The sequence below is a fragment of the Petaurus breviceps genome, unplaced genomic scaffold (genome assembly GCF_028583685.1).
Source record: "Petaurus breviceps papuanus isolate PSGF00001 unplaced genomic scaffold, PetGlider_PUasm1.0 220, whole genome shotgun sequence".
In the NCBI taxonomy this organism is placed as follows: domain Eukaryota; kingdom Metazoa; phylum Chordata; class Mammalia; order Diprotodontia; family Petauridae; genus Petaurus; species Petaurus breviceps.
Genome location: NW_027185876.1, coordinates 3,212,471 through 3,240,306, shown reverse-complemented (window position 1 = coordinate 3,240,306; position 27,836 = coordinate 3,212,471). Strand labels below are relative to the sequence as shown.

The following is a 27,836-nucleotide window of genomic DNA, read 5'->3' as shown; positions in this document are numbered from 1 at the left end:
GCCCGGAGTGCCTGTCCTCTGAGTCTCTGTTTAGTCCTAGAACATACTTAGCCTGGACAAAAGATGCCCCAGGAGACCTAAGAGTGGACAGTCTAACCCATGGCAATGATCTTTCCTTCTAACTGACTTTTTCAGGTAGCTGAATTCTGTACTGCCAAAACCCACAACGCAGATGCCCCCAACCTCCAGAACAAGATGTGCAACCGAAGGAGCACGTGGGAGGTCATCATGGACTCGGAGGATTTTAGAAACATCTCTCTGATGGCAGGAATGGGCTCTCCGCCTCCACCTACCTTTTCTTTGCTGAAGGCCAAGGAGCATGTAGTCTGCTTAGTTCTTGACAAATCTGGAAGCATGAGCATGGTAAGGAAACCCACTTCAGGCTGGGAATACTATGGAGTGCCCACAACATGACACACAGAACACTGTGCTTGGAGGTGGAAATGCAGAGAGAAAAGGGCAGAACAGGCCACTGAGGACCGTGAGCATGGGGGATGCACATACAAGAGCCAGAGGGCCTCTGGGAGCTCACATTCTCATCAGCCAGTCAGTAAACATTTATTAAGCACCTACTAGATGCCAGGGACTGAGCTAAGCACTGGGGATACAAAGAAAGAAAAAAAAGTCCCTGCCCTCAAAGAGCTCACAGGGGAGATAGCCTCGAACAACTACGTACATACAAGCTACATACAAGATAAATTGGAAATAAGCAATAGAGGGAAGGCACTAAAATGAAGGGGGACTAGAAACAACTTCTCATAGGAGGCTGGGGAAACCAGGAGGTGAGAGTGAGGGAGGGAGAGCATTCCAGGCCTGGGGAAAGCCAGTGAAAATGCCTGGAGATGGAAAATGGAACTCTTGTATGAGGAGCATCAGGGAGGCTGGTGCTAGGAGGCAGTGTAAGGAAGGGATGGTTATGAAGGACTTTGAATGGCAAGCAGAAGGTTTTATATCTGATTGTGGAGGTGGCCGAACCACTGGAGTTCATTGTGTGGGAGCTGGGACAGAGGAGGTGATGTCATTGTTGTTCCATTGTGCCCAACTCTTTATGACCCTGTGAACCATATTATCCTAGGGGCTTTCTTGGCAATGATACTGGCATGGTTCGCCATTTCCTTCTCCAGTGGATTAAGACCCACAGGATTAAGTGAGTTGCCCAGGGTCACACATCTAGTAAGTGTCTGAGACCGGATTTGAACTCAGGTCCTGACTCCAGGCCCAGTGCTCTGTCCATTGAGCCACCTTGATGCTTCCTGACATGACTAGACTTGGCCTGCTGTGGGGAGAGATGTGTGGAAGGGAGGCCAACCAGCAGTCACTGCAGCAGTACAGACATGAGGTGAGAGGGGCATGCACCAGTGGTGACAGTGCCCCAAGGGAGAAGGGGATATACATGAGAGAAGTTACAGAGGCAAAATCAACAGATCTTGCTTAGGGATAGATTGGATATGAGGAGTGAGAGAGAATGAGACATGCAGAATGGGACGTAGGATGCATGCCTGGGTGACTGGAAGCCTGACGGTGCCCTCCCTGGTGGAAGGGGAATTTGGAGAAGGGGGCTTAGCAGGAAATATAGCAACTTCCATGTTGGACATGTGAAGTTAAGATGTTGATGAGACATCCAGTTCTAGATGTCTGATAGGTGGTTGCAAATGTGAGTCTGGAGGCTAGGAGAGAGGGAGAGCTGGGTAAGTAGACCTGAGAATCACCAGCATGGAGAGGAAAATTGAATGCCCGACAACTGACAAGATCACCAAGGGAGACCACATGAAGGGAAAAAAAGACCCAGGACAGACTCCTGGGTGTTGCCCACAGTTAGAATGACCAGAATGGAGATCCAGCAAAGGGGGCTGACCAGGAGCCCCTAAATAGGTAGGAGAACAGTGTGACAAAAACTGAAGGAGAAGATGGTGACTGTCAATGTCAAAGCTGTAGGGAGCTCTCTACAGAGGAGGACTGAGAAAGGGTCCTTAGACTTGGCAGTTAAGACACTGTCAGTAGCTTTGGGGAAGCAGCCAGTGGAGAACAAGAGACTGAAGAAAAGAAAAGCGTTGGGATGCCCAAGGAGTCAGTCTGCTGGAGAAGACGATGGAATGAGGTCGCTTTTGTGTGAAGAGAGGTTTCCTTGGCAAGGAACATGAGATGGGGTGAAGGTGACAGTGGTGGCAGAGGGCATCTACATGATGTGAGATACGGGGGAGGGAGAAGGCGGCACTCTTGGTGAAGGGCCTCAATTCTTCAACAATAATTATGGCAATAATAGCTAGCATTTACCTAGCATCCACTGTGTGCCGGGCACTGTTCTGAGCATGTTACGAATATTACCTTATTGGACCCTCACAACAACTCTGGGAAGTAGGTTCTATTACTATCCATATTTTACAGTGAAGGAAACTGAGGCAAATAGAGGTCAAGTGACTTGACCAAGGGCACAGACCTCAGGTCTTTCTTAATCCCAGCCCAGCAGTCTGTGTCCTGTGGCAGTAGAAAAGCTACTATCTGCTCTTTTAGGTCAAATATGGGCAAGGTTCTCAGGTGAGAGGGTACAGGGCGGGGGGGTGGTGGTAGAGCTATGGGAGACTTGAGGGGTGAAGAGGTTTGTAAAAGTTGCTGTGATGCATGAATACTGAGTCAATTAAGGAGGTATAAAAGGATTGCCTGCTTCAGTAAGGGCTTCAGTAAGGGTAGCATAGATCTGTAGAAGGTCCAGTCAGCAGCAGCACTTGAGCAGGAGTGAAGACACTGGACGATGGGAATAATCCAGGGCTGAGGCTTGGCAAGGCAAGATTAGTCACAGGACAAAGGCAAGGGACTCAGGAGAAGAGGATAGGGTAGAATCAAACTGGTTCATTAAGGGCTTGAGATGGGGACAGGAGGATAGTGTAGCCAGTGAGGGGATGATGGCCCAGTAGAGGGACACAAAGCATACAGGGGAACAATGGTCAGGGAAAATCCCTGGGATGATGAGTGAAGCCCTAGGGGAGCACATTGGCACGCATTCCTGTAGCCGTGACAGTACTGATTTGATTCTGGCTCCAGAGCTGCACAGGACAAAGAGGGCAGATTGGGAGGGGGAGGAGTGAGGCTGCACATTAGGGTGGGCAGGGTGTGAAGCAAGGTGTGACTGGGACCCCTGTAGTGGTGGAGAATGTGAGGCATTTACCAGTCAAGACAGCACAGATCCCAGGGCTGAAGTTGGAGAGCTGAAAGGGTTAAGTCCCGTAGGGTATCATCTCCTTTCCTGATGCCCCCAACTAGTAGTGTTTACCTCCCGGTGATAGGACTCACCTGATTGCAGCTTCATTCCTCCTGCCCATGACAAGGGGAGGCTTTACCTAAAGGAAGATGAAGCTGCCCCCAACACTTGATTCGTCCCAGCTTTCTCTGTTGCAGCATCCTCTCCCACCCCTACCCCAGACAGCGTGGTGTAGTCCTAAGACAAAGCTGACCCCGGGATTTGACTGATCTAGATTTCCTGATGTAGCTTCCCGGTCATCTAAGGGCCTAAAACAGTCTTAGCCACAAGTCTCTTGGACTGGATGGATTTCTGAAATCCAGGAGAATCCCTACATATCCCTGTGCTGCTGATTCAGCCGAGTTTCCTCCGAGGGTGATGCTGTATCCTTGGTGCATTATCCTTGCTGTGTTAGGGCAAAGGAAACTTCCTTGTTAAATGTTCAGGGCCTTGACAGTGCCTCCTTTTATCCCAACATCTGACCCGAATTAAGAGGGTTAGCTCTCAGGGCTACACCTCTGATACTACCTGAATTACCTCATTTATCTTTTGTATCAACTTTGTACATATTTTCATATGACCATATTGTCTTCCTCAGTCGCTAAGTGGGGCAATGAGGAGAGCACGGAGCTTAGAGCTAGCAAGAGCTGAGTTCAAACGCAGCTTCAGACACGTCATAGATAGGTGATCTTGGGAAGGTCACTTAACCTCTGTTTCCTCAATTTCCTCAAGGGTAAATGGGAATGATAAAAGTACCTCCCTCCCAGGACTGTTGTGCAGATCAAAGGCGATAGTGTTTGTAAAGTTCTAACACAGTGCTGGAGCTTAGTAGGCACCTCATGAATGCTTATTCCCTTCTTCTCTGAATCCCCCTGCAAGAGAATATGAACTTCTTGGGAGCAAAAACTGTCATTTTTGTAATGGTATCTGTCCCCGGTGCCTAGCACAGTGCTTAACACATAGTAAGCTCTTACTGAATGTTGACTGACTTGACATTGTCACTTAAGAAAAGTTTGTTAATTGATTTCTAGTCCCAAAGATTATAAACTAATAGAAATGGGGCACAAATCTTAAAATGGTGAAGGGGAATGTTTAAAATGAAAATTTTCCATCGATTAGTAGCAACATTTTCAAGTTTGAAAACTCCCACACCTTTGCTCAATCTCTATCACTGCCGAATGCCTGGAAGTTTTACATATTTTTCTTTTTTTTTTAACCCAGAATAACCGACTCTCTAACCTGGTGGAGGCAGCTGAATTGTACCTACTCCAGATTGTTGAGATGGGATCCTGGGTCGGGATGGTCACGTTTGACAGTGACGCCGAAATCCAGAATAATCTGACACAAATAGTCCCTGGAAATGCAACCCAGGAAATCATCGAGAGGCTGCCTAAAGTGGCAAATGGTGGAACTTCAATCTGCGGGGGAATCAAAACAGGATTCCAGGTGAAAAAGACGCCAACAGTTTTCAGCCAAATGTCATTTTCCACTTGCTCTTGTGTGTGCTCTAATGTGTACTGTTTGGTGATCTTTGAGCTGGTGTTATTTCTTCCTGTGTCTGTCATTTAGAAATACCAGACTTGGTCAGCATAGATAACTCATGAAGGAAAGAATCCTCTCTTTCCCTCCCTGCAAGCTGGAGCTTCTCTAGGTAGGGTCCTTGAGATCATAGCTCTAGATGTCTAAAGGAACTCCGAGGCCACCTCATTCAGCCCTCTCACTCTGAAGAAGTGAAACAAGCCCAAAAGAGATTCGGCGCTTTAGCCTCGGTCACGCCAGTAAGAATCAGAGGCAAGGGTGAGAACCTGTGGGTCCAGCACTCTATGCACTTCCTCACTAGCACAGGCTTCCTCTCAAGCGCTGAGCTGTTCTCCCCATGTCTGCAGGATGTCACAAGTTTCTTTCATAGGAGTGACTTAGATCAGGGAGAGCTAAGCATGTAAATTCAATGGCTACTCATGCTGTAGCAGGAAGACCACTGACCTTAGAGTCAGAAGAACTGAGCTGAGCCCATAGGACCATGTATGTGACCATGAACAAGTCGCTTAAACCCTCTGGGCCTCACCCATTAAAAAGAAATGATGCTATGTCCACTCTCTAGGGACTGTAAGAAGTTACAAGGAGAACGTCATGCAAATCTCTGCAGTAGAGGTGTCAGACACAGGCACTGCTGCCCGTGACATTCCAAAGTGTAACAGAACCAGGTTAAAATGCAATTGGGAAATACTGAACAAAATAAATAACAATATAGTAGTACACGGATAATGTTAATATGCGGTTTTCTAAGCAGCCCTGCCGGGATCCTTATGTGCAATTTAATGGTTCTTATTTCTGTTTGAGTTTGACACATTACTCTAAAGTACCATGTAAATATGAGTTATTGTTTTTGTTACCATTCCCTGAAGCATAAATGTCTAAGGGATTAAAATATTGGTTTGAGAGGACATATGCAAAAGAGAAGTTCATAACATTTCCATATAATGAGTCAAGAAGGTTCCCATATATCAAGCCAAGATTATGTCAGTTAGCATTGATTGGAAGGAAGATTAGTGGACATCTGACTACTCCAAACAATAATTGTAGGAAACCAAACATACTTTGGTAGATGCCTGAGATATCCTTAAAGAATTCCAGGAAAGAAGATTCTACAACTTTAATGACTTCAACTCCATTTTATTGTTGCATGGACCTTATCAAGTCATATTTAAAATGAATGGATTAAAAAAAAACATTTATTTCAAGCACTAGATGGTAACATCCCAAGTTCCCCACTAGTTGCTACCCCTTGTTCCCATCCTGGGATCCAAGCCTTCATCTAGGGCTTTGCCCTCCCAGACTTGAATGGTGTCCTTGTTTCTATAGTTGGGGGCTTAGAGAGACAGAGGATTATTTAAGCATGATGGCTATGGAAGCTATCAACAGACCTGCACACCTCCCACTAATTTTCACAATGCAAATTAGCTTGGAATGACAAGGCAGAATGGCCTCACCATGGAGAGAGGAAAGAAGAAAGGAACAAAAATCTATTAAGTGCCTACTATGTCCCAAGTACTGTGCTAAGAACTTCACAAATATTTCATTTGGTCCTGGTGCATTGGACTAACCAGGGTAGTGATTTCTTGTTACCTTAACTTGGTCAGGCTCAAAGTTCTATAAGTAATACCTCATGTTTCCCTTTCAGGTCATTACCCAAAGTAACAGAAGTATTTCTGGTTCTGAAATAGTTTTATTAACAGATGGGGAAGACAATGAAATAAGCACTTGTTTGGATGAGGTCAAACAAAGTGGAGCTGTGATTCACACCGTTGCTTTGGGACCAGATGCTTCCAGAGAGCTCGAGAAGCTGTCACTTATGACAGGTAAAACACATTTTTAAAAGACCAGGTTTTTTTTAGTATTTTAGTTTGCCCCAACTACATGTTCAAATAATTTTCAGTATTTGTTTTTTAAAATTGAGTTCCAGATTCTCTCTCTCTCCCTCTCCACCCGCCCGCCTCAGTGAGAAGAAAAGAAATTTGATATAGGCTAAACATGTGTAGTCACACAAAACATATCTCCATATTAGTCATGTTGTAGAAGAAAACATGGACCAAAATAAAAACCTAGAAAAAGAAAACAAAAAAATATGCTTCACTCTATATTCATACTACATCAATTCTTTCTCTGGGGATGGAGAACATTTTTTATCCTAAGTTCTTCAAAGTTGTCTTGGACCATTACATTGCTGAAGTCATTCATAGTTGATCATCATATATATATACACACACATATATATATATATATATTGCTGTTACTGTGTACAATGTTCTCCTGCTTCTACTCATTTCACTTTGCATCAGTTCATGTAAATCTTTTTCAGGTTTTTCTGAGAGCTTCTAGCGCTTCATTTCTTAAAGCACAATAGTATTTCATCACAATCATATACCACAACTTGTTCAGTCATTCCCAAATTGATGGGCATCCCCTCAATTTCCAATTCTTTGCCATCAGTAAAGAGCTGCTATAAATATTTTTGTGCATATAAGTCCTTTTTCCAAATTGTTCTGCATAATGGTTAAATCAGTTCATAACTCCATCAACAATGGATTGGAATTTGGAATCCAATTCCAAATTGGAACCAATTTGGAATACTTTCTTTTTAAATTGGAAATGAACCAAGAACCTGGAAAGGTCATTGGCAATTGAAATAAATTTATCAGTGTATGATATTTCTGTTAAACAGGCCTACAATAAATAGAGCTATTCTTTTATTAAAATACTAATATTTTTATGTATGTTATATTTGCTCATTTTCCAAAACCAAGTGTAAACACAATTTGAAAGTTTTTAAAGATGTAAAATTCAGTGTAATGCTAAGTATAACATTATATCCACAACCTCCATTTGTTTTTTTAACACTATATTCTTCCTTATCCTAGCTTATTTTGTTTCTGCCCTAACCACCTTTTGGAACAGTCATTAAGTACCAATGGTATCCTTTTAGCCAAATTCAATGGTTTTGCTTAGTCTTCCTCCTCCTTCACATTTCAGCATTTAACCCTATTCACTAATCCCCGCTTAAAACAGTCTCCTTCCTTGTTTTTCCATGACACTGGATTAACCTGCTTCTCCTTCTACCTTTTTGACCATTTCTTTGTCTCCTTCAGTGATGCTTTTTTTCTTTCATCTCTTTATGTTATTTTGTTGTTCTTTCTTCCCCTTATCCCTTTTTTCTCTCTCCCCTTCCCTTCCTCCTCTAAATGTATGTATGTGTGTAAATATATGTGTGTGCATATATACACTCATGCATATTTCTCATAAAGACGTATGTTGGGGGAGATGGAATTCAATGTTTAATTTTCCCTATTTTTCTCAGTGGTACTACATAATAATAATCTTCCAGGTTCAAACCCTTGGAGTTAACTTTAACTCTTCCCTCTGCCTTGTTCCCTTTCACCTAGTGAGTCACCAAGGTTTGCTTTCAAGTCTCTTGATTTTTTTTCTCTTCCTATCCTCCCACGTGTCTAGACTAAGACTTTATCATCCTGGGCTGGAATTCCTTCCACAGCCTCCTAGTTGGATTTGCTCTCTCTCATTTCTTCTTCCTCCTGTTCATCCTTCCTCAGCTTTTTCAATCCACATCAACTTGTCACTTCATTTCATCATATATTATCTTATTCTCTCATTTTTCACATGTATTATTCATGTCCAACTAGATTTGAAGATCCTTGTGTTGGGGACAGGACAATGGCTTCTATTTCTTCTGTATTAGGGGACAATCGGAGGCTATACATTGATACCTCTGACATATTAAAAGAAAGAGCTAGGAAGCCTCTGGCATATTAGGTGAATCTCCTATAGCAAGATCAAAAAATAAGAATTATCCAACATGAAAAACATGAATTAATTTCAGTCTCTCATTTCAGTGAAGGTCAGTGTCCCTGTGAATTAAATTATAGAATAACCAACAAAATCTACTGCACGATGCCAGGCACTCACTATCGGTAAATAAGCAACATTGTTTATTTACCCAATATTGGTAAATAAGCATTAGCAACTATTGGCACTGGGCACTCAATAATTATTAGCTAATTCACTTTTGGTGCTAGGTGCTCAATAAACATTTATTAGCTAATTAATTGATGAAGCAAAAAAAAAAAATTGATCCATTCCTGAAAGGTACTCTTATTTGCTTATGTCTTGACCTAGATTTGGGTTAATACAGGGATTGTGTCTGATTGTATCTGACAGTGGTTCATTGAAAGTCCCTGAAGGTTCATAATTTCTACAGCTTCACACAGCAGGACATGCCCAGACTTCATTGGCAGACCTACAAGGATCTGTGCCATCACCAACTCACTGTGGGAAGCCTTTCTGCCCCACCCCGCTTTGGGGAGATTCTCCCAGAGTACCAATGGCATCCTTTTTACCAGATACAAAGGCTTTTCTTAGTCTTCATGTTCCCTCACTTCCCAGCCTTTGGCTCTGCCACTAAGGACCCCAATCCTTATGTGAGAGCTGAAGAATGTTCTTTCTCCTCTCTGGCCTACAAGAACATATTCCTTTTTCTCCCTGGACCCTCCGCCTCCTCATTTCCCTATTCATTTTCTATATTTAAATGTTTCCCTTGGTTTCTGTTTGAAAATGCCTAGGAAACTTACTCCTCCTTTGTAAATTCACTAGAAAATTTATAAAGACAAACAACTAAACATATGTCTGTGAGAGGAGCTTAAAGAAAACAAAGTATTTGAAGGCAGGAGGTGGTATCGTGTATAAGGTGCTGGACCTAGAGTCAGGAAGACCTGAGTTCAAATCCAGCTTCCGACATCTGCTAGCCATGTGATGGCCCTGGGCAAGTCATTTAATTTCCTGTTTTCCTCAGTTTCCTCACCTATAAAATGGGAATAATAATAGTGCCTACTTCCCAGGGTTGTTTTATGGATCAACTGAGAAGATATTTGTAAAATGCTTTTCCAAACTTTAAAGCACTATGTAAAGGCTAGTTATCATCATCATTCATCATCATCACTCTCATCAGCATTATTATTACAAGACACAATCTCCTTTCAGGAGGCTACAGAGTTACTCCCAAAGGATCTATGACAGACCTCATTGATGCTTTCAGCAGAATAACATCCAGAAGCGGTGACCTCTCTCAAAAGGCTATTCAGGTTTGCATTTCAAGACAATTCTTTGTTTTTTCATAATTTTAACAATTCATTATAAAAAAAATTTTAAGTGCATTGACTAAACAATTTAGGTTTGAGAAAAGACAAATTCTTTGTCAAATGTGTTTGTCACATATGGCCATACTTGGTATTGAATATACTTTTATCTGTGATTCCATTGGTATGAGGAAAGCCCGACCCTGAAACTCCCTCTGTCAATTCAGACTGTCAATTCAGCCCCTGCCCCAGAACTTATAGCCCTAGAAGAACTGCCTGGAGCCCTGAGGGTTCAAGGGCCTGGCCCGGCCACACACCTGGTATGGTCAGAGGCAGATCAAGCCTCGGCTGTCCTGATGCCGAGTCTGCCTTTGTCCTCTTTACCATGGCACTCCTCCTTGGGTTGTGTACCGTACAAAGTGTGCACTTCAGGCCCTCTCTAGGGGCAGGCTTCCTGCATCAGTGCTCAGGTTCCAGGGCGCCCTGTGGAATCAGGCATCTCTTCTCTTTCACAGGATCAAGTCTCCATTGGTTGTGTCCTCCTAAATCAGGTGCCTAGTGGCCAGTACCCCAGTTTCACTTAAGCAGTTAACATAGGATGGCTTTACAAAGGGGCATTTCCTTTACAGTGAGATAATAATTGTAAAATGCCTCGCACTGGGCATGGCACAGACCAAGCGCTATATAGATGTCAGGTGTTACAGCTCTTGTTGCTGTTGTTATGCCACCACTTTGGCCTCTTGGTAGAAGGGGTGGGAGAAGACTAGGCTCCTAACTTAGCTCCATTCCTTCATGGCATCTCTCCTGCCGAGTTCACACCCACAGCAACATCGGTGCTGGCTTCTGCTGGGCTGGAGTCCTGTACCCTTATCCCTCCAGGTGCTGCTGCTGGGCTGGTTGTAACACTCAGCCTGTACTCCTGAATTCCTAGAGCCCTGCGGTTCTTGCTCCCTTCCCAGGTTGGAGACTCTGCTCCCTGCATCTAGAACAGAAAAGATCTAATGCAAAGGCTAAAGACCCAGGCCCACTGGGATGGCAGAAACACTCTATGGCCATGGAAAAGATGAGGGAGGCTCCCCTAGCTTTTGTCCCTTTAGCACGGCTGAAGGAGTCACCTTACTCCCTCAGATGTGGATGACCCAAAAGCCATGGTCAGCGTTCACTCAGGTTCTTTTGAAAGATATTACAGTTCCAGCCACAGAGCCAATAGAAAAAGCCTCCTCCCAACTGTGTGGTAGGCCAGCCAGAAACAAGCGCCAAATATCCATCCATGTTCCATCCAGGCCTTATAATTCTACCAGCTCCTCCACATAACATCTTAGCAAACTTCCGGGTTCTACCAATGGACCAGACCCCTGTTACAATAATAATATTCTTCCTCTTCTGCAGACCTGTTCCAGTGCCACAGTGTGGCATGGAGGTGATCCTGGGTCCTCAAGTGACCTGTGCTCAGGCAGGTCTAAAGGCTTTGAGCAGGGATTGGCTGTGTCTGCTGCCTGAGGGTCAGGTTAGCTAAATTTAGGGAAGCTTAGAACCAGAAGGCTGCCTGCAGGGTGATCCAGTTTTCAGTCAGAGCAGCTCACTAAAATGGGCTCCTTGGTGGCCGAAGGGCTAAGATCTGTGTCAGTGACGTACTGAAGTAAGCATATTATTATCAATATTGTTAGTGGTAATCATTTTCATTTATTTAACCCTTTACAATTTACAAAGGGCTTTAATAGACATTAACTCATCAAAGCGTGATCTCCACTGCCTTTTCTAACTTAGACTCCTCATCAATATTTAGTAGAATCATTTATGCTTTAGATTAACAAAAGGCATTAAAAATAATTATACGGAGCATAGTACTTTTGAACCCTAAAATCAAGTTTTAATAATTACCCTGAAATAGCCAAATATTAAAAGTTTATTAATATGGACTCCCCTTTTTTCATCTGTTTGTATAACAGCTTGAAAGCAAAAGCGTAATGCTCAATTCCAAGGAGTGGATAAATGGCACAGTAACCGTGGATAGCACAGTTGGAAATGATACTTTCTTTGTTATCACATGGACAGAGAGTGTCCCCAAAATCTATCTTCAAGACCCCAAAGGAAAGGAATATCAAAATGCAGATTTTTCAGTTAATAAGCTAAACAGTAAGGCTGCTCGTCTCCGAATCCCAGATCCTGCAGAGGTATGAATTCTAAGACTTCTCTGATTTTCTGAATGTTTTCTTATTTTCCTCAAACTAAATAACTAACAGATGAATGAAAAAGTAATTAATAAGTGCTGATCATGTGCAAAATCCTGAGGATTCAAATAGGAAGTCAAACTTGCTGCTGCCAAGGAGCCCCCACATTCTGATGGGGGAGACAGCACAGAGAGGAGCTTTAGCTGCCAATCAGATGGAAAGACCTCCCTCCCTACCCCTCCACTTCCCCCCCCCCCCCCCCCACCTCCTTATCCCCCCACCCCCCCCACCCAGGTCCTTCGGGTGCAGCTGCAAAGCAGATGGTCAGGAACCTTCCCTGATGCCATTTCCACTGATAAAACCATATTGGTTTCTGCTGCTGAGCTATTCCATGGTGCCAAGGCCTTTTGTGCAGAGAAGTCTCGTCCCCCAGTCTTCAGTAGCTTTGGTCTCAAACTCTGAGTCGATGAATGATAAACTGAAATACGATCATTTTAAAGCTAGCTCTTCTTGTAGACAAGTTGGAGACGTGACCGTGCTATACTACAGGAGGAACAATTGGGAACTGAGTGGACATCCAGGCCAGAATGATCACTGTCAGATTGGGAGAAAGTTGCTGTTTGGCTTTGTGCTGCTTAAATCCCTGATCTGTGATATGCTGATTAACACCTTGATAATGCATCTTTGTCAAGCCTGCAGGTGACACCAGCACAAGCAGCTGTTGTGTTGGGTGACAATTAAATTCCACATGATTCAGTAGGCCAGAATGATGGACCACATAGATTTAAACGTTTGGGGGATTTTGGCCTAGACTTAGCATCTCATCAGTGTGGGGCCTCTCGGTGTGAGAACTCTTTCCACTGGTGAAGATCTGTGGCCTGGGCTTGCCCTCATCATCTTGTCACCAGCATCTGTCTGAGGCAGGACTTTGGCCCAGATCGTTCTGACTCCTAAGTCAGCCCTCTGTCCACTAGGCCACTCTTAAGTTAAGAGAGAAGAATGTCAGGTCCTACCCTTGAGTTCACAAAAATAGACCTCCTGGGCACAGAATAGAGAAGGCATATGGCTAACAACTCATCTGGAAGAGGCCTGGGGGGGCTTTAGTGAAAAGTAAGCCAGACAGGAATCATCCATGTCATGGGGCAGGCCCAGCAAAAGCTCGTGTGATGCCAGGCTGTACTGAGGAGACAGATGGTGGTGTCTAGAATCCGGGGGTGACAGCCCTGCTGGACTTTGCCTTGGGGTGCAGGAGGATGTTGGCAGCTACGTGGCACCGGAGCCAGAATGATGGACTTGGCATCAGGAAGACCTGAGTTCAAATCTAGCCTCAGACATTTACTAGCTTACAGTTAATCAGGAAAAAAATCACAGGGACAGCTCATGTCTGAGATTCCTGAAATGTGGGAAGCAGTCTCTAACTCCTGCCTAGGCAGCCAGTGTCCAATGTAGCTGCTAAGGGTGATGACACAAAAGACACTAGGACTCACGGGATCATGGATGTCTGTTTGAAGGGGTCTCAGAGGTCACCAAGTCCAGCCCCTTCTTTAAGAATGAGGAGATTGAGGCACAGACAGCAGATGGCAGAGCCAAGACAAAAGCAGGTCTTTTCTCTCTAAATCCAACATTCTGCAGGAGCCTGTAAACAAAGAGAGAAGCAGAACCCACTCAGAGAGCCCAGTGGCTCCCTCAGAAGGGACTGACTTTAGGGGTGCTGTCAGGGCACTGCTCTGTCCTTCTGAGGAGTGCCCATGTCCACAGAATGTGCCATGGGCTTCCTAAGATTTATAGTGCCACTCTGCTCTCTGTTCCCCCAAGGGGGCAAGATAGTAGAAAGAGAGAGACAGACAGACAGACAGACAGACAGACAGAAAGACAGACAGAGAGAGACAGAGACAGAGACAGAAACAGAGAGACAGAGAGAGAGATGGTCTGAGAGTCAGGAAAACCCACCTCTGAAACGTTCTGGCTATGAAGCCCTGAGCAAATCACTGAACCTCTTAAAGCGTAAGACAACTCTCTAAATTACAGAAAAAGTGTTTACCTAAATTGGCAGGGGGAGTTTCTTCCCCTGGGAGTTCCCTTTGTCAGTGAAATCACATGTCTAGTCCCCATCCCTATTTCAAAAAGTGAACTTACCATGAGGCTTGCTGAACAAGCAAACTCTCATAGGACCCCCATGCTGACCCAATAATTCACTCAGCAAATTGTATCCTGTACAAGACTATGTGAACTATCAGATTCTTTCTCCAAGGAGCCCATGGGACAAGTAAATCTCTCTTTAAAAGATCTGATACCTGAAATCAGGATCTTTTGAACTGGGGTTGCCCACAAGGGCAACTTCCCAAGCAAATGCTACCCAGGAAGCCTCCCCTGTGGTGAGAAGGATGGATGCCCAGGCCATACTTCTCAGAGACACAAAAAACCCTCTCCATCTCCCAGATAGAAGGCTGGAGCTCCACAACAGTGTCTTAATCTCCCCTTTTAGGATACATGTAATCATAAGCAATTCATCATGGTCTTCCCCTGCCAGTCCCTGTCTTCTGCTTCTGGGGAGGGGAACATGGAGAAGTAGAAATCTCCTCCTGAGCCCCTTATTGTGCTCTAGAAAAGGAAGAGAAAATGGTGGAGAGTCCTAGAGAGAAAGAACGAGAAGGTAAAACAAGAGGCTTTCTCTTATAAGCCACTGATGAGGAAGCTGATTTTTTTTCCAGCATCCTTCAATTGCCTCTCATCAGGATCCTGGGGAACCCCTCAAATCGATCTGGTCCATCCCTCCATCATTGATCATGTAAAAATGATGAATGGTCTTCCAGTTGCCAAATGTTTTTAGCCAAAAAGGGGGAGGGGGAATGAAGGACAAAAAGTATTCAGACTTTGAAATGTGTGGAATATTTCATCTTGACTTTCAGACAGGAAATTGGATTTACAAGCTTCAAAATGAAAATGGCCTTCAGACCCTAACACTGACTGTGACTACTCGAGCCAAAAGTCCTGCAGTCCTCCCTGTCATTGCAACTGTGCATGTGAACCAAAGTACAGGCCATTTTCCTAGCCCAATGACTGTTTATGCTCAAGTGAGTCAAGGATTTTTGCCTGTTCTTGGAGCCAAGGTGACGGCCATCATAGAAACAGAGCACGGATCACAAGAGACCTTGGAGCTTTGGGACAACGGTGCAGGTAACAGGAATCCTAGCTATACTTCTAAAGACTTTGAAAAAATATGCCCTTTGTCCTGCTTCTTTAACTTGGATTTTCTGTGTAGCTAATTGCTGATGTGTAAGTCTGTGGTGTGGTGGGAAAAAAGGCAGAGAATCAGGTGACCTGGATTCTAGTCCCAGCTTGGGCACTAACTACCATGTGATCTTAGGCAGCTTCCTTAACATCTGTGAGCCTTAGTTTCCTCATCTGTAAAATAAAGGTCAAACTGTGTGCCCTCTAAGTTCCAATGCTAAAATTCTAAAATAATAGCCTTATTTTTCAGTAATTTTTTGAAACTTTTTCTCTTTAGAGCTAGACTAGACTTGGATCCGGACATAAATGCATTTTTAAAAATCTAATGAATTACTGGTTTTTTCAAGGAACTTCAAATTGAAAAGTCCTTTTATCTTAATTGAGAGGCAAAACAGAATTGTGGATAGTGAATTGAACTGGCATCAGGATGGAACTGGGTTCAGATCCTGCTGCTGATTCTTATAAGCCATGTGACCATGGGTAAACCAGTTAGACTCTCCGTGTCTCCATTTTATCTGTCAAATGAGAATGATACTATTTTCAGGATCCACCTCACAGGATTGCTGTGAAGCCCACACAAGATAAGAGGGAAAGTGCTGTCTACGTGTCACTTATGTATAATTAATGCCCTGGCTCCTGATTTGCTTTCTGCAGTCGTGTTAAAACAGAAGCTTAGCAGTAGTGCCCTCTGTCATTGACATTACTCCTGACCACAAACAGAGGGCATTTTCCCTTAGTTTTGATCTTTACTTTGCTCTCTCCAGGTGCTGATACTGTGAAGAATGATGGCATTTACTCAAGGTATTTCACAAGCTATCATGAAAATGGCAGATACAGTTTAAAAGTGCTGGTCCAGGCAAGAAACAGTACAGCCAGGCTAAGTATGAGATCACCCCAGAGCCGAGCAATGTATGTACCAGGCTACGTGGACCATGGTAAGCAGCATAGAGCCTGTCCTCCTCCAGACCTCTGCCCCTTCCACCCCACTCATCTCCCCTGCAGGGCCTTGGTCCAAATCAAGGCCTTGGCACTCACTACCCAGCTGTCCTCAGGGAAGGTATTTGACTTCCTTGGGCTTCAGTCCCTTCTTCTGTGATAACCAGTGAGGCCCAAATCTGTTCTACATTTATGGACACCCTTTAGCAGGTTTTGGTTTGCTTGGGGGGGGGGGTTGCTTGTTTTTGCCTCCAACTCTCAACCATTGATCACTTCTAGGCAAAGTCACAAAACTATACTGTTTCCATCCTTTATAAATTCATCTTGTGTAATCTTACCTAGGCCCTCCCTGTTATCCAGAACCCTTTTAATTCATCTCTGATCACATTCCTTGCAGCACCTGTGTCCAGTCCTCTCTCCTCAAAAACAGAAATCTCAGCTCAGCTCTTACTTTGATGAAAAAAATGAGGCTGTTGATACAAGTTCCTTTAACTTGTCTCCCATTCAGAGCTTCTGTCTCCTCTCCTCTTTCCATTATGTCTCAGAAGAAATATAGTTTGTTTTCCAAAGCTGATCCTTGTATGGATGAATAATGGAAGAAGGTCTAAAATGATGGTACTAATAGTCCCTCACAGCTGGAGGACTGTGTTTAATTCTGTGCCCCACATCACAGGAAGGTAAACTTCAGGAAAGATCAATCACAGAAGTGAGAGAATGGAAAAGTAAGTCACAATTGAGGATATTTAGACTGGAGAAATCAGGCAGCCAGGTAGTACAATGGATAGAGTGTCAGGCCTGGAGTCAGGAAGACTCATCTTCATGAGTTCAAATCCGGCTTCAGACACTTACTAGCTGTGTGACCCTGGGCATGGCACTCAACTCTGTTTGCCTCAGTTTCCTCATCTGTGAAATGAGCTGGAGAAGGAAATGGCAAATCACTCCAGTATCTCTCCCAGGAAAACCCCAAGTGGGGTCACAAATAGTCAGACACAGCTAAGTAACAACAAGCCTGGAGAAAACAGGATTGAGGGGCCCAATCAGGATTAAAGTATTCCCCTTAGAGGATTACCATGTAGAAGAAGGATCAAATAGAAAATCGTGTCTGTAAAATGCTTTGCAAACAAACCTTAAAGTGCCATATAGATTATATTGTTGTTTTTGTTATCATTATTATTGTTTTTTCCTGGCCATAGAGAGCAGAACTAGAAGCAAAGAATGGAAATTCCAAAGAGGCAGATTTCATTTTGCTTTCAGGAATAATTTTATCACAATGAGAGCTGTCCAAAAGTAGAACAGTCTGCTGTGGGAGGGTGTGGGTTCCCTCTTACTAGAAACCTTCAAGAAAATACTTGCTGGATCTGATGTGAAAGGAATTCTTGTTCAGGTATCAGTTGAATTAGATGATCTCGGACATTCCATCCAGCTGAGACTGTGTGATTCTATGTAAAATAAGGTGTATATATAGGATAAACTGGAAATAGTCGACAGAGAAAAGGATTGGATGAGAAAATATATGTAAAGCCCTTTGCAAGTCTTAAAGCACTGCATAAGTGTTAGCTCCTTATTATTACTGCTATTATTAATCTTCCTGCCTATTGATGGCTCACAATATTCCCAGTCACCAAGACCCCTAATCTCTGGCTCATCTTCAGTTTCTCCCCATCTCTTGTCATATCCAAGTCTGGAAAGAGACAGAGACAGAGAGAGAATATGTATAAGTAGTATGGAGATGACTAAGAACAAAGGATTCCCACAGTAAAAGGACAAGAAGAGAAAGAAGAACCAGGCAAAAAGTTGACAAGGAACAGTCAGAGGTGGAAAGAGAATGTTGTTGAGTACAGTATCAAGAAAATAAGGGAGAAGAGTCTATCCAGAGGAAGGAGTGGCCCACAGCCATAAAGCCCTACATAAAAGTCAAGGTCAATCAGAAAAGGCCATTGGATCTGGTGGCTGGGATATCATTAGTGACATCAGAAAGAGCGGTTTCAACAGAAGTGTGAGAACTGAAGCGAGATTGTGAGAATTGAAGAATAACCATGTGGTAAGGAAGTGGACACAGTATGGACTCATCTAGAGGCTGAGTAACAAAGAAGAGGAGGGAGCTTCTGGGAATAGCAGAGCAAATAGAAAGATCTTAGTCTGGGGAGACCTAAGCATTTTGTAGGAGGAAAGGAAAGGGCCCAGTATAAAAGGAGAGACAGAACATGAAAGAGCAGACACCCCAGGACATCTTCCTTGGGAGTTTGTCTGGAGAGGACAGGGTGAAGGACAGAGGTGAAACTCAGACAAAGAAGACATTTCACCAAGGGAGAAGTAAAGGTGTGGAGACAGAAACAGGAGGGAACTCATGTAGGGTCTTCTCAGCAATGGAGGAGGGTCAGGTCATCTGCTGAGGGGAAAAGGGAGGAAATGGAAAGCTGAGGAGAGAAGAAATGGTTTGGAACAACCCATATAGGGACAGAAAGCCATGGTCTTGAGGCTGCCAGGACACTAATGTCTTTGACATGGGCACACCTAAGAGAATAGAAATGTCAAGACGTCTTGCCAAAGATACGGTTGTTGCTCCCTTGCCCCTTTCAGTATTTTCTGTGTCCAAGACCCCGGGCGGCCCATAGCACAGGCGAGCATGGAATACATGCCCCACAAACACAAAAACAGGAAAGGTTTTTTTTTAAGGAAAGCTCCACTCCCCAAGCTGGCCCACTCTAACAAGATGGCCTCACCTGCCTCTTCGGCTCTGATGACCCGAGGTATGATCAGTCCTGTAGTCACAGTGCTGGAGCCAGTTTAGGAAGATCAGACAAAAGCCTGGACTTCTCCGTGCTTATAAATGCTTGACTTCAAGCAGCCTCAGTGTGGAAAAGAGGCTGGTGCCCTCAACCAGCATCACTTGCTAGCTTCCTATAGCCACAGCTTGGTCACCTCACCTCTCTGATTATAGTAACATAGGGAATAAATGTTTGATGAATAAATGAATATGAAAAAAAAGAAATATAGTGTCTGATTAGATTAGGTGTGTGTGAGAATTAATAGAATATACATTATTTATTCTGGTAAGCCTGATTATATATTTACATAATTATAAAATATAAATTATTTAATTATCTATATACTGTGAAGTGATTGGCATACTAATAGACCCTTCTAGTTAGAGACAAGATGGTGCAATGGGAAAATGTCCTTAGCTTTAATGTCTAAATACCTGAGTTCCTGAGGCAGCTTGGTACAGTGGATACATGGGGCTTGGAATCAGTAAGCCTCCATTTCAAGTCCTGCCTCAGACCTCATCTATAAAATGGGGGTGCTAGAATTGATGGTTCCTAAGATTCCTTCCAGATCTAAATTATTAAATCATTTAATTTGTCTGCCTCAATTTAATCTAGCTCAAAATAGAGATAAAAATATTTTGATTGCCTGTCTCATAGAGGTATTTTAAGGATAAAAGGGAGGTGTGTATAAACCATGAATGGCAGCTATTGTTTATGGCTAGGCCCATGTTTATGTTTATATCTATATTGGTGTGTCAGCTTATCTGACCCATAATCTATGTACCCCCTTTGTCCACATGTGCATAATATGTAAAGGATTTCCCTCACACACACTTTACCTTACTATCACAGTTAAAAAGAAAAATCCAGACTTTCATAGATTATTCTTACTTAAAGCTGTGAGCCTTTTTGTTCCTAATAGTAGTTGATTCAATTAAATTCAACATTCATTATTATTCACATTATTCATAAACATTTATTATTTATTTGCTTTGTAAAATAGCTATTTATTAATTCAAAATACAAACTGTAAATTAATTCTCAATGTTTCTGAAGATCATTCTCTGTATCAAATGTAAATGCCTGGAATAAGAGCACCAGCTCCAGTGTCGGGATGATCTGGGGATCGAATCCAGGCTCAGACACTTAGAACCCACCCAGAAACACCTGGCTGTGTAACCTTGAGCAAGTTACTTAACCCCAATTGCTTAGGGGCGGCCAGGTGGCTCAGTGAGTAAGATCACCGGCTCCAGTGCCGGGATGACCTGGGATCGAATCCAGGCTCAGATACTTAGCACCACACCCACAAATAACTGGCCATTACTTAACAAGTTACTTAACCCTGATTGCTTTAAAAAAAAAAATGTAAATACCTGGCCAGGTACCTGTAATTCTGACTACTGGGGAAGCTAAGGCCTGTGGACCAGTTGAGTTTGGTAGTCCTGAGATGTGCTAGGGGTTAAAGCCAGTTAGGTGTCTTCACAGTCTGGCACCAGTATCATGAGTCTTCATGAAAACAGGGGGCCACCACACTCTCCCTAGGGAGGAATGAACTGGCCTGGGTCCAAGCAGAGCATGTCTAAAACTTTCCATTCCAGCATGCCAGTCAGCAGCGAGTTAAGACCAATGAGTCACCCTAAATTTCCAGTTAGGGGCCAGATAGGGTTAGACCCATCTCAAAAAAGGCAAATGCCTACATGTCATCTCTATAATACTGTATTTTTGATACAGTATTTATGTATTTATATACTGTATTTACATATACTATATGCTATTTACCTTTATATGTGGTATATACTGTATTTATACTATCTGTCAGATTTTGTAAACTAAAGAACAGATTTTTTAATTCACAGAAAGAGAAGGAAAACTTCTATTACTGTATTGAAAGAGAATAACTTTTTTTGGAAGGTAAAATTATCCTGAACCCACCAAGACCTGAAGTCAAAGGCAAGGAAATGGAAGTGAAGATAGAAGATTTCAGCAGAGTAACCACTGGAGATTCGTTTACAATGACAGGGGTCCCTTCCGGGCAGCTCCCGGATAAGTTTCCGCCAGGTAAAATTACGGATCTGACGGTTAAGTTCCAAGCAGACCACATTCTTCTCTCATGGACAGCTCCTGGGGATGACTTTGATAAAGGAAGAGGTAAGAATGAAGATCTATTTTAAACACTCCCTAATAGAACCCCAATGGTTGTCTCGTCATTTCCTAAGAATCCTGTAGCAGCCCAAGGCTGAAACTACTCTGAGTAAAGCTAGTAAATGTACTTAGTATTTACATATCCCCTTCTCCCCAGAACAGACCTTTTAAAAAGGATTTTGCACATGAAGTAATAGCCATTACGTATTACAAGGAGGGGTTTGGGGTGTCTAACCGTGAATACCTCCCTGGAAACTTTTGCTTTCCAGGGTCCTACGATGAGGGAGGTGATAGAGGAGAAAAGTTTTAGGGTGTCAGGGGAGTGCAGGGATTCCACTTGTTCTGCTTAGTTCCATAGACCAAACTAGAAATAATCGAGAATATAATAATCAGACAATCAATTAACAAGCATTAATTAAGCACCTGCTGGAAATTACAACAACAACAAAAAGACAATGTAAGCTTGATGTAAGGCAGAGCTTCTTAACATCTAATCATCCAGAATAGATGGACTGCCAAGGGTTTCCCTTTCATTTGGAGGTCAACAAGAAAAGACCGGGTAACTCCTTGTTAGGTATGTGTCAGACTAGACAGATACTGTGGTCCCTTTCTAGTCTGAGACTGCTCTCAGACACAACCTTCAGGGAGAATGCAACGAGGATGCAACTAATCTTCCAAAGCACAAGGCAGACAGATTTTGAATGTTGAAGAGACTTTTGGATAGATCAAGCAATCAACCACCAAGCTGATATTTATTGAGAACAATTATCTATCCAGTGGTAGCATGTCTCAGATAGCTGACTTCAGCGCCAGGAAGGCCCATCTCCGAGCCCATTGGCTGTGTGACCCTCCATGAGTGAGTCACAACCTTCCAGCACTCATGAACAACTCTCTGACAATGGTATGAAACACAGATAGAAACTGAGGCCACTAAACTGTGCATGAGTATCCCTGCAACTGCATATTGACTGAGAAAACCACATATTAACATTTCCTATATTCTATTGTATTTTTATTTATGTTGTTAACTGTCTCCCAATTATGTTTTAAATTGGTGCAGGCCCCACTGGGAGTGTTGTGGCCGGTGATGAGGCCAGCAGATGCTTCTTTGACATTTCTGTCTCAGACTATAAATTGCAGAGATGGTGTCTACCTGCTTTAATAGAAGAATTTCCTTCCTAGGAACTCCCCATCCTGCTGAAATTGCATGTCCAGTCCTGATCCCTGTTTCATGTCCAGCATTATACAGGGTGATTGAGAAAGGCATCTCTGGCTTAGTAAAAGAATACCAGAATTAGGATCTGGGGGATCTGGATTTGAGAACTAGTTTGCTAGCTAGACTTTGGGCAAGTCACTGCATACCCCTGAGTGTCATATCCCTTATCTGTAAAACGGAGGTGATAATACTTATATTGACTACTTCCCAAAGTAGGAGAATCCAACGAGATGATGTATGTAAAGATTTTGTAAACTATAAAAAGGCATGCAGATGTACTATTGATATTACAGAAATCATGGGACCCAGGCTCTGCCCTCAAGGAGCATATAACAAGCACACATGAAGTAAGCAGAGAATGATTTATTTAAGTCTAAGCTGAGTGATATGATACTCCAGAGAGGGAGATCAGTGTGGCCAGGAGTCATCAGAGAAAACTGGAGCCTTTGCAGAGTCGTGGAGAGGATGGAAGGCATTCCTGGAAAATGGGGGTGGAGGCCTATTCACAGGAAAGTTAAGAATAGATAAATACTCCTGATTAGGGCAGAAGGTGCTTACCGAGTGATGGCCAGACTGTGGAGAGCCTGGAAAGCAAGCAGAAGGCTTATAAATTGTACATCCACTAAATCAATAAGTAAAATGAGCCAATCCTTTACAGAATTCAAAACTTTAAGGATTCTCTGGAATGTAAAATTTATCTATAAAAACAACTTTACAATCTGAAAAGAAAAGCAATTAAGTTACATCCCAGAAAACAAAAGTCTATTAACTAGAATTTCAAAGATTTATGTCCATTATCAGAGGCTGGTAATTTATGCACAGCCCAGGTGAACAACAAGGTGCTTTAAAAAATTAACATGGATGGAGCCCCCAGAATCCTGTGTTCCCCTACCTCTTCTTCCTCCCTCTTTTTGTCTTCCTGTTAATGTATCTCCCTCACTTCTCTCTCCCCAACTCTATCTCAACCTCTCACTCCCTCTTCTTTTGGTCTTTTCTCTGCCTCATTCTCTTTCAATCTGGTTCTCTCTCCCTATCTTTCTTTTTCTCTCCTCTCCCTCTGTCTCTCCCCCTTCTTTCTCATACACTGTTCTTCTCTCCTTCCTGCAAATAACTCTTTTTCGCTTAACTGGTCAAAGAATAACATTTTAAAAAATCTATTCTTCTAATTGAACAGAACAATACTCCCTGATCTTAATTCCAAGAGTGGGTGAAAGTTATGTTTCCTATTTCTTTCTCCAAAGTTGCTTTTTACTTGTTTATGAACTCTGATTATTTTCTTTCTATAGGCTTTAGATGGAGTGGGGGGGGAAGCTTTCACTACCCCTTTTGCTACACCTGAAGATGACCAATTCATAGATTATTAAAGCTGTCAGTAATCTTAATGATCATCCATTCCAACTCCCTCCTATTACAGATGGGAAACTGAGGCTAGAAAAGGAGAAGTGATCTTCCCCATTTCATATGGAATATAAATTAGTTTGGAAGAACAATCTATCTAGGGAATTCCTGAACTAAAATATTAGTAGCAGACATTTGAAAGTCCCACTGGAGTGTTTCAGCCTGGGCATCCTGCAGCACCCCCACTGTCCCCCCTCCATGTGTTCTGATGCATCATTTGTTCAGATCAATATAATTATATTAATGTACAAATGTAGCCCTTCTAAGCTCTGAGGATCCTTCTCTTACCTCCCACTCTGGGTTGGTACCCTGAGCAAGGCTGTATCTCCCCTGCAGGATTCAGACATTCATTAGCAGTATGATATTGGGTAAGTCACTTAACCTCTCTCTGCTTCCGTTTCCATATCTATAAAATGAGGAAAATAATAGCACCAATTTACCAGTTACAGCACCATTGGTAAACGAAATAGCATATGCAATGAAGCACTTTGTATATGCTAGCTGTTAAACAAGATAATAAAGTACTTTACAAATCTTAAAAGTATTGTATTAATGACAGCTATTACCAGTGCTCAGCATAGTGGCTGTCAAGTAGTAGGCAGTTATTAAACGCTTGTATATTGGTTGATTGATTGATGATTGTATTCAATACTACAGCTATAGCAAGGAATGTTCAATCGGAGCTTTGTCTGAGGGCAGTGAAGGTTAGAGGGTACTAATAACACTTGAGCTCCTCCCCACCCCACTCCCTTATCCCATAGGGGAGTTACTATCTGCCTGGTCCCTTTCTGTCCCCTCCCCAGCAAAGACCAGAGAAAGAGCATCTCTGTCCCCAGCACCATCGCATGAAGGACCAAGGAATTTTCCCTAGATTGTCCCCATACATTCAATGGAGTCTATCTTTAAAGTTTATTTGAAGTATCCTTTAATGCTGCTTGCTCTGAGTACTAGAACCCACTATTCGTGGTTCTGGGCAATACTAAAAATATCTGCTTTTTTCCAGCCGACCACTATAAAATAAGAATGAGTGAAAATTTTGTGCATCTCCGAGACCATTTTGATAAAGCTACTCCAGTGAACACTTCTGGTCTGAAGCCCAAGGAGGCCAACTCCAAGGAAACATTTAAGTTTAAACCAGAAACTTTGAAAATAGTAAACGGCACCAAAGTCTACATCGCAATCCAGGCTGTTGATGATGCCAATCTCACCTCAGAACTTTCGAATATAGCACAAGCAGTTAAGTTTATCCCTCCTCATCCAGTACCCAGTACTGAAGCTCCCTGTCCTAACAGAGACAGTACTAGCTACAGCATTAATGTTGTTGCTACAATAATCTGGGCAGTTGTTGGGGCAGCTGCAACTATTAATATATTTTAATCAGGAAAGTATATCGAACTGAAATTTAATGTTTAATCAATAGCAATTAAAGGTTAATTTCATTTGAAAACTTACTTTAAAGTTAGCCTAAATTACCTCCCTGTTTGTCCTAATATTCTCCAGTCTATCCAAAGTGACCGCATCAATACTGTACATTTCTTAAATATTGATATTAACAAATATGGAATCAAATATCTAAATGTAAATCAAAATGAGAATTGTATCTTTCAATAATTCATTTTCAGTTTGGGGGAAGAGGACATATGTTTCCACATGGAATATTTTAACTTTGTTCCAAAAATATGTCAAATATGGGTCAGTTCTACAACAAAGAAAGTAACAGAATCAATCCAAGTAAAATAAAGGGGAATTATAAGTCTTAAACAATCTTACTGTGTTGGTGTCATTATTTGTGGTGTTATTTCTACTTACTAATGTCTAATTCCTGTGGTCTATGTAGATAACAGGGGCATATAAATGGTTTTAGACAAGAAGTAACTAAGCAAAAATACTATTCTAGGTATGGAAGAAACTATATTGCACATGCCTATGATCAGTCATTTGATAAACACTTATTAAACATCTACTCCATGCCAGGCATTGTGTGCTGAATCCAATAGGAAGAAATTTTTTTTTAAAGCAATCAGGGTTAAGTAACTTGCTTAAGGTTACACGGCCAGTTATTTCTGCATGTGGTGCTAAGTATCCGAGCTGGGATTTGATCCCCAGGTCATCCCGACACTGGAGCCGGTGCTCTTACTCACTGTGCTACCTGGCCGCCCCTAAGCAATTGGGGTTAAGTAACTTGCTCAAGGTTACATGGCCAGGTGTTTCTGGGTGGATGCTGTGTCTGAGCCTGGATTCGATCCTCCAGGTCATCCCGACACTGGGGCTGGTGCTCTTACTCACTGTGCTACCTGGCCGCCCCATCAATAGGAAGAAATTTAATAGTGATAACTAAAAAGTTCTACATGGATTAGGAAGTCAGTGACACAAGTACAAGATGAAGGAAATGTGACTAACAAAGAATTTGGGTGAAAAAGACAGGGGGCTTGAAGTTCAAGGTGAATCACAAGTATCACGTGAAAGCCAAAAAATCCCAAATAGGTTCTTAGACCTCATTGCTAGAAATGTAACATCCCAAACAAGGGATGTGATTGTTCCACTGATGAGTTCCTCCCAGACCCTCCATTTCGTGAAGGGCCAGACCCTCCTGCCCTCATCCCCCTTCAGGTCCTATTCCTAACTCTTCTGGACTTCAGTCATGGCTCCTCTGGTAACTTCTTTCCTCCTCTTCCCCCTCCCCACCCTTTGCTTTTTCCTCTCGCTTTTGTGTGCTGTCTTCCCCATTAGAATGTAAGCTCCTTAAGGGTGAGAACTATCTCTTTTTGCTTGTATCTGTATCCCCAGCCCTTCGTATAGGGCCCGGTATATAATCAGCACTTAATAAATTCTTGCTTCCATCCTTCCTCCTCTAGTCTGGTCAGATCACACCTGAGGTATTGTAATCAGCCTTGGGCACCTCATTTTAGGAAGCACATTGACAAACTGGGCCTGTCCAGAGAAAAGTAATCGCGAACTGGAGATCATGTCGTACAAGAAGCAGTTGAAGGAAGCCTCTAGCTTCTAGTACGGCTCCCAACCCCCACAAAAATCTTCTTCAATTTATTTTGTATATACTTATGGTGTCCCAAAATTCTTGGTATAGTTTAGTAGTTATTTTAATCATTAAATTATTAGAGCCTTTTAATAGCTTTAATAGCTGTTAAATCATAAAACTGCACAAAGACTTTTAGGACACTATACTTTTAAGATTTGTCTTAAAAGACAGGAAGAACTTCATGAGCTCAAATCCAGACTCAGACACTATGTGACCCAAGGCAAGTCACTTAGCCCTGTTTACCTCAGTTTCCTTATCTGTAAAATGAGCTATAGAAGGGAAAGGCAAATCACCCAATATTTTTGCCAAGAAAACCCCAAATGGAGTCATGAAGTTAAACGTGATTGAAACGACTAAACAACATATATACATGCCATAACCTCCTATAAATTCCTTGAGAGCAAGGACTCATTTTTGTCTTTGTATCTCCAGTCACTAACAGTGAATGGCACATAGTAGGCAGTTAATAAATGTTTATTGATTTGTCTAAGGAAGGTAGAAACTGAGTTGGGCCTTGAAAAAACAGTCAGGGGAAGAGGCAAGGGAAAGCATTGAGGTGAGAGAAATGATATTTACAAAGACTAGGAGTTAGGAGGAATTTGTGATATTCAAGAGACAATGAGGAAAGAAATCCAATCTACAGGGAGATAGTCCCATTAGGGAGTAGTGGAAGAAGATATTGATTGTACTAGGTGACTTGTAGGAAAGGGATAGAAGGGATAGGAAAAAGTGTCAATGATGTTATTTTTTTTTATCAGAGAGGGATCGCAGTGAAAAACTTTTAATATTGGTTGTGGGGAGACTGGGGGAAATAAGAGTATGGTAATAATCCAGGCAAGAGGCATTGATGGCCTTGGCTACTGTTACCCAGTAGAAAGAGAAAGAATGGATATCTAAAACCAAAAGTTAGCATCATATGCAATGGTGATACACAAGAACCCTTTCCAATAAATACGGAAATTGAATCAAGGATACTCACTCTTCCCATTATTATTTTATAAAGTTCTATATATGCTAGCAATAGCAATATTGCAAGAGAAAGAAATTAATGGCATAAT

General features: G+C 42.5%; 1 protein-coding gene across 1 annotated transcript in view; it reads left to right on the top strand.

Moving 5' to 3' along the window:
- LOC138166154 (calcium-activated chloride channel regulator 1-like) overlaps positions 1–25,505 on the top strand; it is a 39,643-nt gene extending 14,138 nt beyond the window's left edge. Inside the window, exons 6-14 of the mRNA XM_069094560.1 lie at positions 136–363; positions 4,457–4,681; positions 6,417–6,594; positions 9,785–9,885; positions 11,829–12,053; positions 14,960–15,227; positions 16,046–16,216; positions 20,897–21,133; positions 24,745–25,505. Of these exons, the coding sequence (XP_068950661.1) occupies positions 136–363; positions 4,457–4,681; positions 6,417–6,594; positions 9,785–9,885; positions 11,829–12,053; positions 14,960–15,227; positions 16,046–16,216; positions 20,897–21,133; positions 24,745–25,118 (2,007 nt within the window). The 3' untranslated portion in view covers positions 25,119–25,505. The remainder of the gene's footprint in view (positions 1–135; positions 364–4,456; positions 4,682–6,416; positions 6,595–9,784; positions 9,886–11,828; positions 12,054–14,959; positions 15,228–16,045; positions 16,217–20,896; positions 21,134–24,744) is intronic.
- The last annotated feature ends 2,331 nt before the right edge of the window (positions 25,506–27,836 follow it).